The sequence below is a fragment of the Athene cunicularia genome, assembly GCF_003259725.1.
Source record: "Athene cunicularia isolate RWA chromosome 4 unlocalized genomic scaffold, athCun1 chr4_part2, whole genome shotgun sequence".
NCBI lineage: Eukaryota > Metazoa > Chordata > Aves > Strigiformes > Strigidae > Athene > Athene cunicularia.
Genome location: NW_020799099.1, coordinates 1,451,544 through 1,464,840, shown reverse-complemented (window position 1 = coordinate 1,464,840; position 13,297 = coordinate 1,451,544). Strand labels below are relative to the sequence as shown.

The 13,297-nt window shown below is 37.5% G+C and overlaps 1 protein-coding gene across 6 annotated transcripts; it reads right to left on the bottom strand.

Annotated features, from left to right (window-relative positions):
* Positions 1–199: 199 nt before the first annotated feature.
* On the bottom strand, positions 200–13,277 carry MFSD8 (major facilitator superfamily domain containing 8). Of its 6 annotated transcripts, none has more exons than XM_026847689.1 (12): positions 12,992–13,277; positions 11,975–12,060; positions 10,917–10,960; positions 8,229–8,469; positions 7,820–7,933; positions 6,322–6,466; positions 5,615–5,688; positions 4,415–4,529; positions 3,195–3,329; positions 2,703–2,806; positions 2,345–2,604; positions 200–1,584 (listed from the first exon to the last, which is right to left on the bottom strand). In XM_026847689.1, exons 2-12 carry the CDS (start codon positions 12,003–12,005, stop codon positions 1,369–1,371), a joined length of 1,479 nt encoding a protein of 492 aa, XP_026703490.1. In that variant the 5' UTR covers positions 12,006–12,060; positions 12,992–13,277; the 3' UTR covers positions 200–1,368. The 6 variants fall into 6 exon arrangements, with proteins under 6 accessions (XP_026703490.1, XP_026703491.1, XP_026703492.1 ...); XM_026847690.1 differs by having other exon boundaries at positions 4,415–4,523; XM_026847691.1 differs by having other exon boundaries at positions 4,415–4,520.
* Between the last annotated feature and the right edge of the window lie 20 nt (positions 13,278–13,297).

Genomic DNA, 13,297 nt, shown 5'->3' with positions numbered 1-13,297 from the left:
TGAAGTAGTAACTTTTCATTGCTGTAACTCTGTGCTTCATTTTGCTGTCTGATTTCACCACCAAAACACAGTACTTCTAGTACTATTTATTATGAATTAGCATATAAAAGAAATGCTTATAAAAGCAAAGTCCTTTCTTGTAATGTGATTCTGCAGCAGGAAAGCCTGAGAGAGAATAAAACTTCTGTATTCCCTTCAGTCAGTATTGAAAAAATAATCTTTTAATGCAGTAGTCTTTTAGTGTTTGAACAATTAATTACATAGAGTATTTCATTACATTTATTACATTCAGTAAGCATCAACTATTAAAACACATTAAACAGCAGCTACAAATTGTATACTGGAGTTACTCCAATTTTTTTACCCCCAGTAGTACTGAAACAGATAAACCCATACCAATGAGCTTAAGCCCCATTATGAAGGAAAATTATTATTTTAGTTTTTAAAATAAACAGTGATTCAAACATAAATTCAGAAAAATACATGTCTACAGATAATAATCAAAACCCAAGGAACCAGTTTCCTGGTTGCTCAGCACAGTGCATTCATTCTCATAAATGACAACAGAAGTGTAAACTATCATGCTTAGTATTTCCTCCTTGTAGTAAAGTTAAGAAAACCTGTGCATATTTCAACCCTGTGCAGGTTATCCTTCTTGCTACAAAATGCATTCAGCAAAACAATATAAGAAAAATTGCACATACAGTTGGTTCACTGTAGTTCAAGTAACAGCCACCGAGGCTGTGATTTTCAGTGGCTCTTAACCAACTTAAGTACCCAAATCCCACACCAGCTGCTTGTGAAGTACCTGCCTTCCTCTACGATTCTGTCACGCTCCATTTGAAATCCTGGAGAAGATGTACTAATACATTAAGTTTCCAAAGTCAGACATCTTGTATTAGCCAGTGCTTACAAGCTAGCAAACAACATCAGAAGTAGTAGTGATGTTTCCATACAAAGTGAGTGCAGCTCAACTAATCTTGTAGTTACAAAACAGTTACTAATCCTGATTCACAGAATCAAGATAATATTTCTTTTACTTCTTTCTGGAAAGGATGCACGTAACCTGTGACCTTCACAGCTGCATTCAGTATACAAATGTGCCATTGTATTGATCTACTTGATCACATCCCCTCCTCTGCTGCTAGGAAAGCAGAATGCAGAAGCTCTATAGCAGCAGATGTAGCCATGTATTAGGATATGACCAAGTTATGTGTTCTGTCAATGTGTAAGTACAAGTATACAGTTTTTAGCATACAGCCAACAAGGTCAGTGGTTAGGTAATCCTCATTAAAAAGTAGTAATAACTAAGAATTATTTCTGGTTGGTTTTTTACTTGGTTTTTAGGGTTTTTTTTTAAATACATATTTAACAATTCTCTTCTTGCATCCTTCCATATCTCACAGAAAATGCAATGAGTCTCTTGTAAACTATCTCCAAGAGTAAGAGAGACACTACAACTACTCCACAGATTAAGCTAAATGCCCAGCGTGGTCCCAGGTGAGTGTATATTTGGCTCACAAAAACAGGCCCAAGTATTCGTGCTCCACTTCCAGAGGCAGTTAACCATCCCATGTAGACACCCTACAGAAGATCAAAAGCTTTGTTAGTGATACAAGAATTATTTGGTTTGCCAGTAATTCCCACCAATTACCCTAAACAGAAAATTTGGAAGTGTTTAAGCAGTTGCTTATCTTTCATATCATTAAGATACTACTTTGTTTCCAAAAGTACTGCTCAGCTTCTCTATGCATTAATTCAAAGGCTCCACTGAGCTACATACTCTAGAGATTTCTAATAAAAAGGCATTTTGGCTCAAACCATTGAATCTCTTTCAGCAAAAAAGAACATGGAAAAAATGAGAAGTGATGAAAAAGGAAGAAAATTTTTTCTTAAGTAGCAATACTAGCTTGCTATGTGTTTCACCACTGTAAAATGTCAGTAACTGGAGCTATCATAGTATTTGTAGTCTGTATAACATACAAAGTTCCTCATACCAAGTAAGAGGAACAATATTCTGTACTGATACACAAATATATAATTGGTTGTTACAAAAATTACTCTTCCAGGACAGTTGTGAAAGCCGCAAGCTTTGGGCTTAGTCACTCTGAAATTTTCACTAAGATTTGCCGTAAGTTGTAGTACAAGCCTTGCTTTCTAATTCCTCTAGAGACTTGCCTCAGATTTTAAAAAAGATGAGAGTTCCTGGAAACTTCTGCCCTGACTATCATCAGCCAAAGAGTAGTAAGTTTCAAAAGGAATTTCACCTAGATCCCTCATTCTAATAAAGAAGGTGCTAGTCTTGGAGAGCAAATGAAATAAACTGTGTAGGCATCATGCTTACCTGAGGCTTTGGTCCTAGAATTTTTGAGTATAAAGTGTAGGACATGACATTACAAACTGGATAGCCCAGTCCTATCAGTATGTCAGAGCTGATGTACTGGGCCAGATAGATCACAGGAGTATTGAGGCACCAGGACTGTGTGACAGGGCAGCCCACGGGTTCTGCTGTGTGGTTGGATGGAGGCTGCATTGCTTGCAAACTCCAGACAGGCATTAACATTTCAGTGGGAGTTGTTCTGGGAATGGAGTTGTTCTTTATTTCTGTAAAAACAAATTATGTGTACTGTTAAGAAAAAAAATACTGTATAAAGCTTTCACTAAAGCATTCCAACGATAGTTCAGTATGACTTGGGTTATACCTTGCCACTGGATATTTGGTAGTTTTTTCCCCCAAGGCAGTAAGATAAAGAAGCCAACCAAGACAATCAGTAAGCCTCCATGGAGTATGGCACGTTCACCAGTCCTATCAAACAATGAAATGACACCTAAACATATCAGTTAATTGAAGTAAAATGTATGAAGGTTCTAATGACATAGCCCATTAGTTTGTGGAAAAGATGCCTGACCAACACACCTGCATGAAAAATTACAAAATCATTACAAAATCACAGTAACTTAAAACCTGTTTTCCTTGGGATTCAAGGGAAAAAGACAAACAAGGAAGGGGGTTATGTTAACAGAATAAACCACATCATGGCTGTGTCAAAACTGGAAGTACTTGACTAACATAGCAAACCCAACTTCATTAACAAGTAAAAGATCTAAGTAATGCAGATTTGGCCTTGCTGTAAAGCTTTTCACACTTAGGTAAAATAAGTTAACAAAATTCTGATAAACACCAACAAACTTACTTTTTAGCTAGCATCTTAACCACCATGAAAACAATAACCGATTCAATGCCAACCACACTAAGGATTATTCCATTGTAAAAAACGGCTTCTTTCCTGGTCCAGGAATACATATCCATTGTCAATGGAGTAGCTATACTAAATTGACAGAACAAAATGACATTAATTAAAAAAAGTTTCTTCTATACAGCTGTTTCCATACATACATTGTCCCAAATATCAAACACAGTGGTATAGACCCTTTCCTCCTGATGGACATACCAGAAAACACAGGCTAATTATGAACTACTTCTGTCATGCATCATTTATTAAAACTAAATCCACTAGACAAAATTCACAACTGCATTACACCAGCCATACTCTGATGCATCATTAATCTATTTTATGAAAAGATGATGGAGTTAAAGTAAAGCAACAGTAATAGAGAGGAAAAGAAAAAAATCAGACCCTGTGGCTATAAAAGTAATAAACATTTAATACTGTTTCAGTTTTAGCAACCAACCAGCCTCTAGGAACTCAGCTTTCTAATACTAATATATTACAACAGACACATTCTTACATCAAATTTTGGCTACCTTAAAGATAAACCTTATATCCTCAAAGTATTTTATAAATTAAAAAAATGAAGTACACTTCAGTCTGAGGGAATGTTTTACTTATTTTCTTATACGCAGAAAATTTGGGAGTGAATAACATACCTCTTTAGGTAAAAAAAAGTCATGTAAAATAGCGTATTTAAGAATACAATTGCATTAGCTATATCAAACAATTGTTTTCGTCACTACTGAAATAATTGTTACTAAAAGCTCCACTGGAGCTCTTGGAGCTAATCAGAATCATACTAAGAAATTACATAAAATTAAAATAGAAAGTATAGAACAAGGTACTCAAGTGAGGATAGTTTTTTCAAGATTTCAGGTAGCTCAGATTAAGCTACTTTTTTAACACTTTAAAAATTGAGGATATGGGTTTGCATCCATTCAAAAGCTTTTACATTACAGTTTCACATACTACAGACTGTATGCTACATATTTTCAGTTATTACTGACCTTTAATTCACTACTCTGTATCAGTATACATCAGTTTGATTGCATATAGTTTTGGACTTCTATTTCTGAAGAGTACAGTTAAGGAAATGAGTGCAACAGAAAAACCTGTACATGCACACCCAGTCTAACTACATTGTATGTCTAAGTATTTGGAGAGAAAATAGACCAACTTACGTTTCAAAGACAGCAAACACAAACAAGATGACAAAGAAAAGAAAATTGATTGCCACCACAGCAACATGGTCAATGTTTCCTTCTGTGTCCTGATCCAGACCACCACCTTCTGCAACAAAACAAAAGAATAATATAAACAGCAAACTGAGCTTCAAACTGAGCATTTTTTACACGACCACAAATTACAAACAGTAATGATTTCCTTACTCTGTTAAGTATTTAACATGCAGGTTGGTGGGCAGCTAGGCAGTTATATTTTAACAGTCTAAGTACAATGTTTTTAAATCAAAATAGAACCGCTGAAATTCAATTCCTCTGACAATGAGGAAAAAATGATTTCAAATTGGTTATACCATCTGTTGTCCCACTGTAATGCTGGGACTGACAAGTCCTGAGTGACAGCAAAACAAGCAAATGTCTTTAAATGGTTTTAAAATGGAAACCAAACCACTTTCTGTTCCTCTTGCAAAGTCAAAAGTGCACAACAGTAGAATTCTCTGCACTGCCACAGAGCCTTTGTTCCTCTAACCTGGCCATCATACACAAAACACCCATGTGAGGTGTACACATAACAGTTCCCTTTTTAAACAGAAAACCATACTGGAACAGATGACTTCATAGATTTTAGAAGAGATTTAAGATCATCTTTCATACGCTTTTTATTCTTCAAGTGAAAAACATACAACACCTTAAAAACTTTTAACTGTGTACAAAAAGTGTGTTGAAGATAAACCATTGCACTGTATGTGGCAATTACTGTAGTTTAGTCTCACCAACTGAATTTAGTTATCCAACATACACCTTTTAATAAGATGCCATATGTGAAAGCTGATGCACAACAATATTACTCAGCATGATACAGAACAAAAAAGAAGTATGACTGTACATTAGAAGTTAAGGGAGATTTTTTTAATGTCCATATTCACTTGGCCCTGTCTCTTGGAAGAGACAGTTCCGGACTGAAAATCTGGAAAAGTCTGTATTTTTTTAAGTTCTTTGCTACCAGACAGCACTATGGACACAGATGAACACAACATGGACATGAAACAATTTTCGGACCAGTTAGAAAGAGATGTAGCCTATTTTCCACTTTGAGCTCCCAATCCATCAGACTATAGAATATGTCTAAATGCTTGTATATAATAACAGAGCACTTCAAAATTATCATCACAGAGTAAGCTTTCAAGAAAAATAAGATACCTTCTCCTTCAGTACCTTCTCCTTCAAAATTGACACTCTTGCACTGCCGTCCCATGTCATCCACTCGATGCTCTCTAGAAATTTAAGAACTGTTTTCATTAATACACATATTTATTTGGTCTACTATTGAGTCGTTTCTACTAAAACAATTCTAAATGGCATAACCTTGGAATATAAGTATTTGCAGCTCCTTTAACCATCGTCAGTGTAGTCCACATTTGACTGCAGTGAACACCACCATATTCAAAAAGAAAATATTCTAGTGGGAGAATATCACATATGTGTATGCATCTCTCTCCTCCCCTCCCTGCCACCAATGCTATAATACATAAAAATCCTCCCTCAAGATTCTTAAATGAAAGACACAGACAGTGAGAACCCTACAGAGAAGCTAACCTTATTTCTCTTTAGAGAAAAAACATGGGCAGAAACCATCAACACTAAAAATATATCAAGGCTAAGCTAATAATCTAACAGCTCTGTTTAAATTATTTTACATTCTAGCCGTAACATCACTATTATTAATTTACGAGCATAATGAAAGAGATATGTATTAAAGAGATAGAAACCCTGAAAAGTAAGTAACAGCTTATAGATTTAGGACTCCAAATTTTAGGCTTATTACTCCTCCTTCTGAGCAGCATATTAGTTGTTACAAGCCACTCACTTAACCAAGGTAGAATACTTCTCTTTTTTGTCTCAGTTACCTGAATATGACAAAGATGAGAATAATATTAATAACTCCTAAGAGAGCTCCAAACAGAACTGGCGCTGTATACATGTTCAGCTGAAGATGAATTAATTTCCAAGTTATTCCTTCTTCTCCAATAAGTGTAAAACACGTCTGAAAAACTTCAAAGCGTAAATTTATTAAGAAAATCTTGAGAATCATTAAGAAAATATCTGAACACATATAAACACATAAAACTGCATAAGCAAAGTTGTTCTAATTACTAAGCAAAATTTAAGTATTTTACCTGTCAAACCTTTTACATTTTGAGACTCCTAGTGAAAATAAACTGATGGAAACCAGTGGGATCTCAACTAGCCTGAAAACTACTTGGTTACATACAAATACACTGTATAAATAACAGCCTGACATTTAAAGAACTGGAACTGAATTCTGAGTGTACCAGTAGTTAATTTTCTTGGCCATGTGCAGACAGCTGATTCACTTTTTCTTCTTCCTTCTACATGGAAAACCTTGGTCCTGGGACTCGACTATCCCTCCTGCCAAGGGCAAGCTAGAGGGTGTTGGGGTTTGGGGTTTTTTTTGGTAAAATTTAAATTGTTGCAGAGCAGAAGACTGTAAAATCAGGTCATTTGCTAACTACTGTTAGGAAACAGACTGAGAGTCCCTATCAAATTAGCAAAGGGAATTACCTAAATTAATACTTTTTGCAAATCACATAAAGAATGCACATTTTTTGCTGCTGTAGAGCCTCTAATGGTCTATCAACAGCACCAATAATAATCCACTGGAGAAAAAAACATGCAGAGCACTTCAGCTCTACTAATTGGATAATCTTTATCTCCAGCTATAGAAGACAACTCATCAGTAGAGGCTGCTTAGGACAAAATTACTGGTCTCCCTTTACAACACATGGCAAGTCTAATGCATTTCTCCCACGAAGCAGAGAGATTATCACAGGAGCCATATTTATGGCTGATCTAACAAACATCCCTTGAGCTCTTTGCTCCCTTAGCTCTCTCTGTAACACCAGTGCTGTGTCTTAAAATTTTTTCCAATATGAAGATTCTCTGGTCATCACTACAAGGTCAGAAAGATCTGTTGGCTGTTACTTTCTACAACATATGAGGCAAGGTGAAATTTTCAGTCATTTTGAAAAGGTGGAAATGTTTGCCCAAGTACAGTAACATTAAATTCTCTTCTCCGTGAAAAAAGTGTAATTGGACATAGACTATTTACTGGTACAAGAGAGCATATTGGAACTTGATCTTCCTGCAGTCAGCAATCCAAACCAGCTAGTTTTTAACTACAATTAGAATTTCTTTGGACCAGAATATTTCACTTACATTGACATACACAAGTATATATGAGTGGATCCCATTTATGCAATTTTGATACTACTGACAACTTATGCCTTAAAATCCCCAACATACAGCTGCTGAGGATTCCGACTTCCAACACCCTACGTCATCCTAAAAAGTATTAGGGAAGTGAGGAAAGAAGATATGCTTTACCTGGTCCTAATATGAAGCCAACTGCCTGGCAGGCACTGGTATTGGCCATGGCACTTGTTCTTTCCGTAAGAGAAGTGGCACCCGCAATGTATGATCGAACTACAGCCACATTTCCTTAGAAAAACAAAACCAGAAGTGTTCATGTAAATATTAAGTTATGTTCTTAAATTATCGAGTTGCATATATTTTAGGGAGCTCTTATTTTGCAAGAAAATAAACCCCAGCACTTGCTCTAGTATTTCCACACAATTGCATAATTTTATTATAAACTAGTATTGGCCAACTCTTTGCTTTGTTAAGTAGTAAGTTACCATTCACAATGGTAAATCTGGTACTAAAATATGTTAACTATCTTACACAAGACATAGAATTTAGTAATTTTTAGAAACGTAAATTCTACTGTGATTACCTGCTCCAAATCCCACAAGGGCACGTGCAATCAGCATGTAGTATTTATTGTGTGAATGAGGTACATGGACGTAGGCATAAAGACAATTAGCAGCTACTGAAATAGCAGTTGAAATAACGAGAGGTTCTCTCCTTGGCCTGTAATTGGACCACAAGCCGAAGAGGGGAGAGGCAACCATTTGGCCAATGCTGTATGAAGCTATAATCCAACCCAAGAAACTCGCATCTGCTGTTGGATCGATCTGTGGAAACAAAAGAACCGATTCTATGGGTAAAGTATTATATATAAAGTATTATATATAAAGTATTTTATAATATCGACAAAACCATTTTAGAATCAGTACCTGAAATACCTAAGACTCTGCACTGCAATTCTGAGTGTATATCACACTATGCAATGCAGTGTCAAACCTAAACTATCGCTAAACAAGTAGGTGTCTGCATGGCACTCCACGATGTTTAATATAAACACACCACTCTGGGTCTCAGAAGCAGTTGTTTTCACACAGTACTTTCTCTAGGGCAGTAAACCTTGGCTAACTGTCTCCAGCAATGCACCAAACCAAGAAAAAGTGCTTTGCTTCTGAGACTGGAAGTGGCTTGCAGCAAACTCAAAACAGTTTTCATAGGGTGCTGCAGATGTTATGGGCTACAGCCCATACAGGTAGGGCAGTTTACATGCCAGGAGCAAGTCATCTCTGCAGATGCCTGAATCTGTCTTGATTTACAAGGCTTATGATGCATTTTCTTTTCTTCTCCAAGAATTCAGCGCTAACCTCAATTTTAATGATACTTCTAGGACCCTACCCAGGATATCTTCTTCCAAATTCACATTCGAAACTGTCCTTCTACAACTCAAGGAGCAGGAAAATCCTGGCACAGATTAAAGTTTTAGAGACCTTTAATGCCACTTTTAACAAGAACATAACAAAGAGAAAAAAAAACCAAACCATCTAAAAACACTACCCAGGAACACAGGCAATTCCCTGATAATGATATCAAGATGGTCTATGTGCAACAATCTGACATTCGGGGAGGTCCCATTGGACTGGAGGATGGCAAATGTGACACCCGTTTACAAGAGAGGCAGAAAGAAGGATCCAGGAAACTACAGACCTGTCAGTCTGACCTCGGTGCCAGGGAAGGTAATGGAGCAGGTCATCTCAGGTGCCATTAAAAGTCATATAATGGACAACCAGGGGATCAGGCCCAGTCAGCATGGGTTTATGAAAGGCAGATCCTGCCTGACAAACCTGATCTCCTTCTATGACAAAATAACTCAACTATTGGACAAGGGAAAAGCTGTGCATATTATCTATCTGGATTTTCAAAAAGCATTCAACACAGTTCCCCATAGGATTCTCATAGGAAAACTAGCTGCCCATGGCCTGGATGGCCATGGTCTGATGGGTCAAGCACTGGCTGGACGGTCCCAGAGAGTGGTGGTCAGTGGAGCTAAATCCAGCTGGCAGCCGGTCACAAGTGGTGTTCCTCAGGGCTCGATGTTGGGACCATTACTGTTCAGCATCTTTACTGATGATCTTGATAAGGACATAGAGTGTATCATCAGTAAATTCGCAGATTACTATGGCGACAGGCTTGGGGAGGTGTGGCTGGAGAGCTGTCTGGAAGAGAAGGATCTGGGGGTTCTAACTGACAAGCAGCTGAACATGAGCCGGCAGTGTGCCCGGGTGGCCAAGAACGCCAATGGCATCCTGGCTTGTGTTAGAAATAGTGTGACCAGCAGAAGTAGGGAGGTGACAGTCCCCCTGTACTCTGCACTGGTGAGGCCACACCTGGAGTATTGTGTCCAGTTTTGGGCACCTCAATACGAGAGAGATACCGAGGTGTTGGAGCAAGTGTGGAGGGCAACAAAGCTGGTGAAGGGCCTGGAGAATAAATCCTATGAGGAGCGATTGAAGGAGCTGGGACTGTTCAGTTTGAGGAGGAGAAGGCTGAGGGGAGACCTCGTCACTCTCTACAACTACCTAAGAGGACACTGTAGAGAGGTTGGTGCTGGTCTCTTCTCACAGGTGATTAGTGACAGAACAAGAGGGAACAGATTTAAACTCCAACAGGGGAGGTTCATACTGGACCTTAGGAAACAAGTTTTCACAGAGGTCAGACAGTGGAACAGGCTGCCCAGGGAGGTGGTGGAGTCACCATCCCTGGATGTGTTTAAGGGTCATTTAGATGAGATGTTGGTGGATATGGTGTAGGGGAGAACTTGTAGAGTAGGCCTGGTGGTTGGACTCTGATCCCAAGGGTCTTTTCCAACCTGAATGATTCTGTGATTCTGTGATTTACAGAGCAACTTCTTCCTTGAGCTTTTTTTTTTTTTTTTTTTTTTTTTTTTTTTTTTTTTTTCCAAAATGCAGACAAGCCTTGTGTATTATGTTTTAACACTACAAATGCATTCAAATAAAGAGATTTCTACTGGTTCACTGTTCAAGAAAACAGTGAAATTATACAGGAAAATCAAACATTTCTGGATTATGATGTACCTTTATCAATTCAGGGAATCATCTGACAGATTTCATATGAAATAGTTTCTCAGCGGATGGCAAAATTAGTCTCTTATAACCATACACTTCCCTTTTCCTAAATAAAATGTCAAGTTTTATATTACATACTTCCTGAGCAGGAGTTTTCTGTTCTTATTAATTAAAAAAAAAAAAGATTTACAAACCTCTTGAAGATACGGCCACACAGACATAATGACAATTGAGAAACCTGCAATGCGGTAAAAACATAATTGAAGTTACTTATGTGTCATGTTTATCGGTAATTAGCTTTACTGAAACAATTACAGGTTCATTCCTCTGCTACTCAGTGTATTATAGTCTAAAACTGTGCATCAGTCTGTCGCCTGAAGAAACTATGTATTATGTGCTTTTAAGGAGTGATAATTCCTCCTAACAGGAGGAAGCATTTTTAAAAGGACATTTATAGGTACATACACACAAAACAAAAAAACTCCTATGTAAAGGAGCTGATGTGCCAAGCAAACTGCACAGGATTTTTCCTTCCAGTGGAAAGACATAAAGGTCCCCAGAGAAAAAATAACTTCTTGATATACAGACATATTTGTATTATGAAAGATGTTTTAATTCATCAAATTAAACAAAATAAAAAATCAATGAAGTATCCCATGATATTCAAGACCATTTATAGGCCCACAGAAAATCACCAAAGTCAAAAATCACCAGAAGTCTTGTTCCCAGAGGCAGTTATTTAGGAATGAAACAGTAATTCATTCTGCAGTGGAGATGTAAAATCCCATAGGAGAAAACAAGTTCTCATACACATTTTGAAATAGGTAACATACATTCCCACAAAGATCCTGCCTCTTAAGAACTCAGTATTACTTCTATTTTCATTCCTAGAAGTTTCACTTTGGATGATAAAAGTATTACCTTTGTTTTGTTTGGTTCTGAACAATAACCTTACTCTGCCACTACCTTTTTCACCAAACTGTTACAAAGCAATAAAACAAAGATTTAAGTAACATGTTATTTAGTTTCAAAACAGAGTATTTTTTAACTTATCTTATTAAATGTAACTTTCTGATTGATTTGCTGGTCACTTCTTTCCTTTTGAAGAATCAGAAAATGCACTTTTTTAAGGTTATAAGAGAACAGTGGCAGTAAAGGAGCTAGATAGTTGAAATCGAGAAAACCCTGTAATTTTCGAACCAAAATATATTAATTAAGCAAGTAACATTGAAATCCACCTGTCTTTACTCACCTACACTACTGAGAAACATTGTAAGATACATAATCCAGATAGATCTCCACCTGCTCTTATAATGCTCTTGTGTTTCCACAACATCCCTGTTTTTGAATCAGAAGAGAGAAAAAAATCATTAGCAGATTATCTTCTAGTTGTTTCCACAGGACACTGAAAACATTTTCACAATCCTCTCAATACAACTGTGTAAACTGTTATGCAGAAATGGACTTCCACACAGCAAAAGAATACGAATAAATTTATTTCAGAAGCAAGCTAACTTTTCACTGAAAAAATGCTAGCTTGAAAAATCAAAAAAACTATTAGAAACGCTATCATGTACTATTGCATTCAAATGTTACACAAAGAGATCTTTAGCTAAAGACATCTTCAATTCTGCAATCTCTGTGCATAGACACATTAGAGCATCACAGGTAAAGGTGTGTTAAACCATAAAATTCCAGACATCTTCTCAGAACTGTGACTTTAAAGCAAAAAACCCTCAAACCTGAACAAGTATTGATAAGACAAAAAGGTATACCCAGTAGAAACTAACTATACAATGTAAAAGATGTGTGTAAAACAGATTTCTGAAGACTGTAAGGGCTGAAAAAAAAATTAGAAGTTACAAACATTGTGAGCTTTAAGTTATTTTTCTAAAATTCATAAACACCTTCTGAGATCCACGTGCTTTTTCAGAACATTTCAGCGTCCTCCTTTTGGCTTTGAAATACTCTAAACAAAATAATCTTTGTCCAAAAGATGTAGACCTAGTTTATATTATAAAGCAGTTGATAAACATTGTTTATAGGTCATAGGTAAGTTTTAGGCACACGTGCAATTTTAAAGCTCGTATTCCACAGCGTGATTTGTACGCTTATTTCTTCAGAAATGTTTACACTATTCAACTGTCTGGGTTCAGCGAAACTATAACCACATAAACGATGTTTATAAACGTAATTTGTAATTTTATTGCCCATAGGAAGAAGTCAGTCAAACTCTTGCATAGGCTGTGCACATGCCATGTTTGGTTACTTTCAAGATTTTGGTGGAATCAAGCGTTGCGCTTCAAGTACGAGAAGACTTCAGCAGGGACGGCAGCAGCAGGCACCTCCACACATCCAAGAAGCTGTTTTTTTCCTTGCAGAAGGCGGGCACCTTCCCTCCGCCCTGGGCTGCCCTTGCGGGGTGAAGCACCCACGCAGGGCGGAGAGGGACTCGTCCCCCGCAGGTGGTTCCTCTGGTGACTCGCGGGGTGTCGCCTCAACCCCCGGAGCCGGGAGGGACGGGAGGCGCCTGCTGGCGCAGACACCCTCCGCCCGCCGCACAAGGGAGGAGGGG

Bases quoted from the DNA above. Each gene is read 5' to 3' on its own strand.
- MFSD8 (XM_026847689.1), bottom strand. From the start codon at position 12,005: ATGTATCTTACAATGTTTCTCAGTAGTGTAG. The intron at 6,467-7,819 runs GTAAAGCATATC...TACGCTTTGAAG, and splicing joins TGGCTTCATATTAGGACCAG to TTTTTCAGACGTGTTTTACA. The intron at 2,807-3,194 runs GTAAGTTTGTTG...ATTGTTTGATAG, and splicing joins GTTAAGATGCTAGCTAAAAA to GACTGGTGAACGTGCCATAC.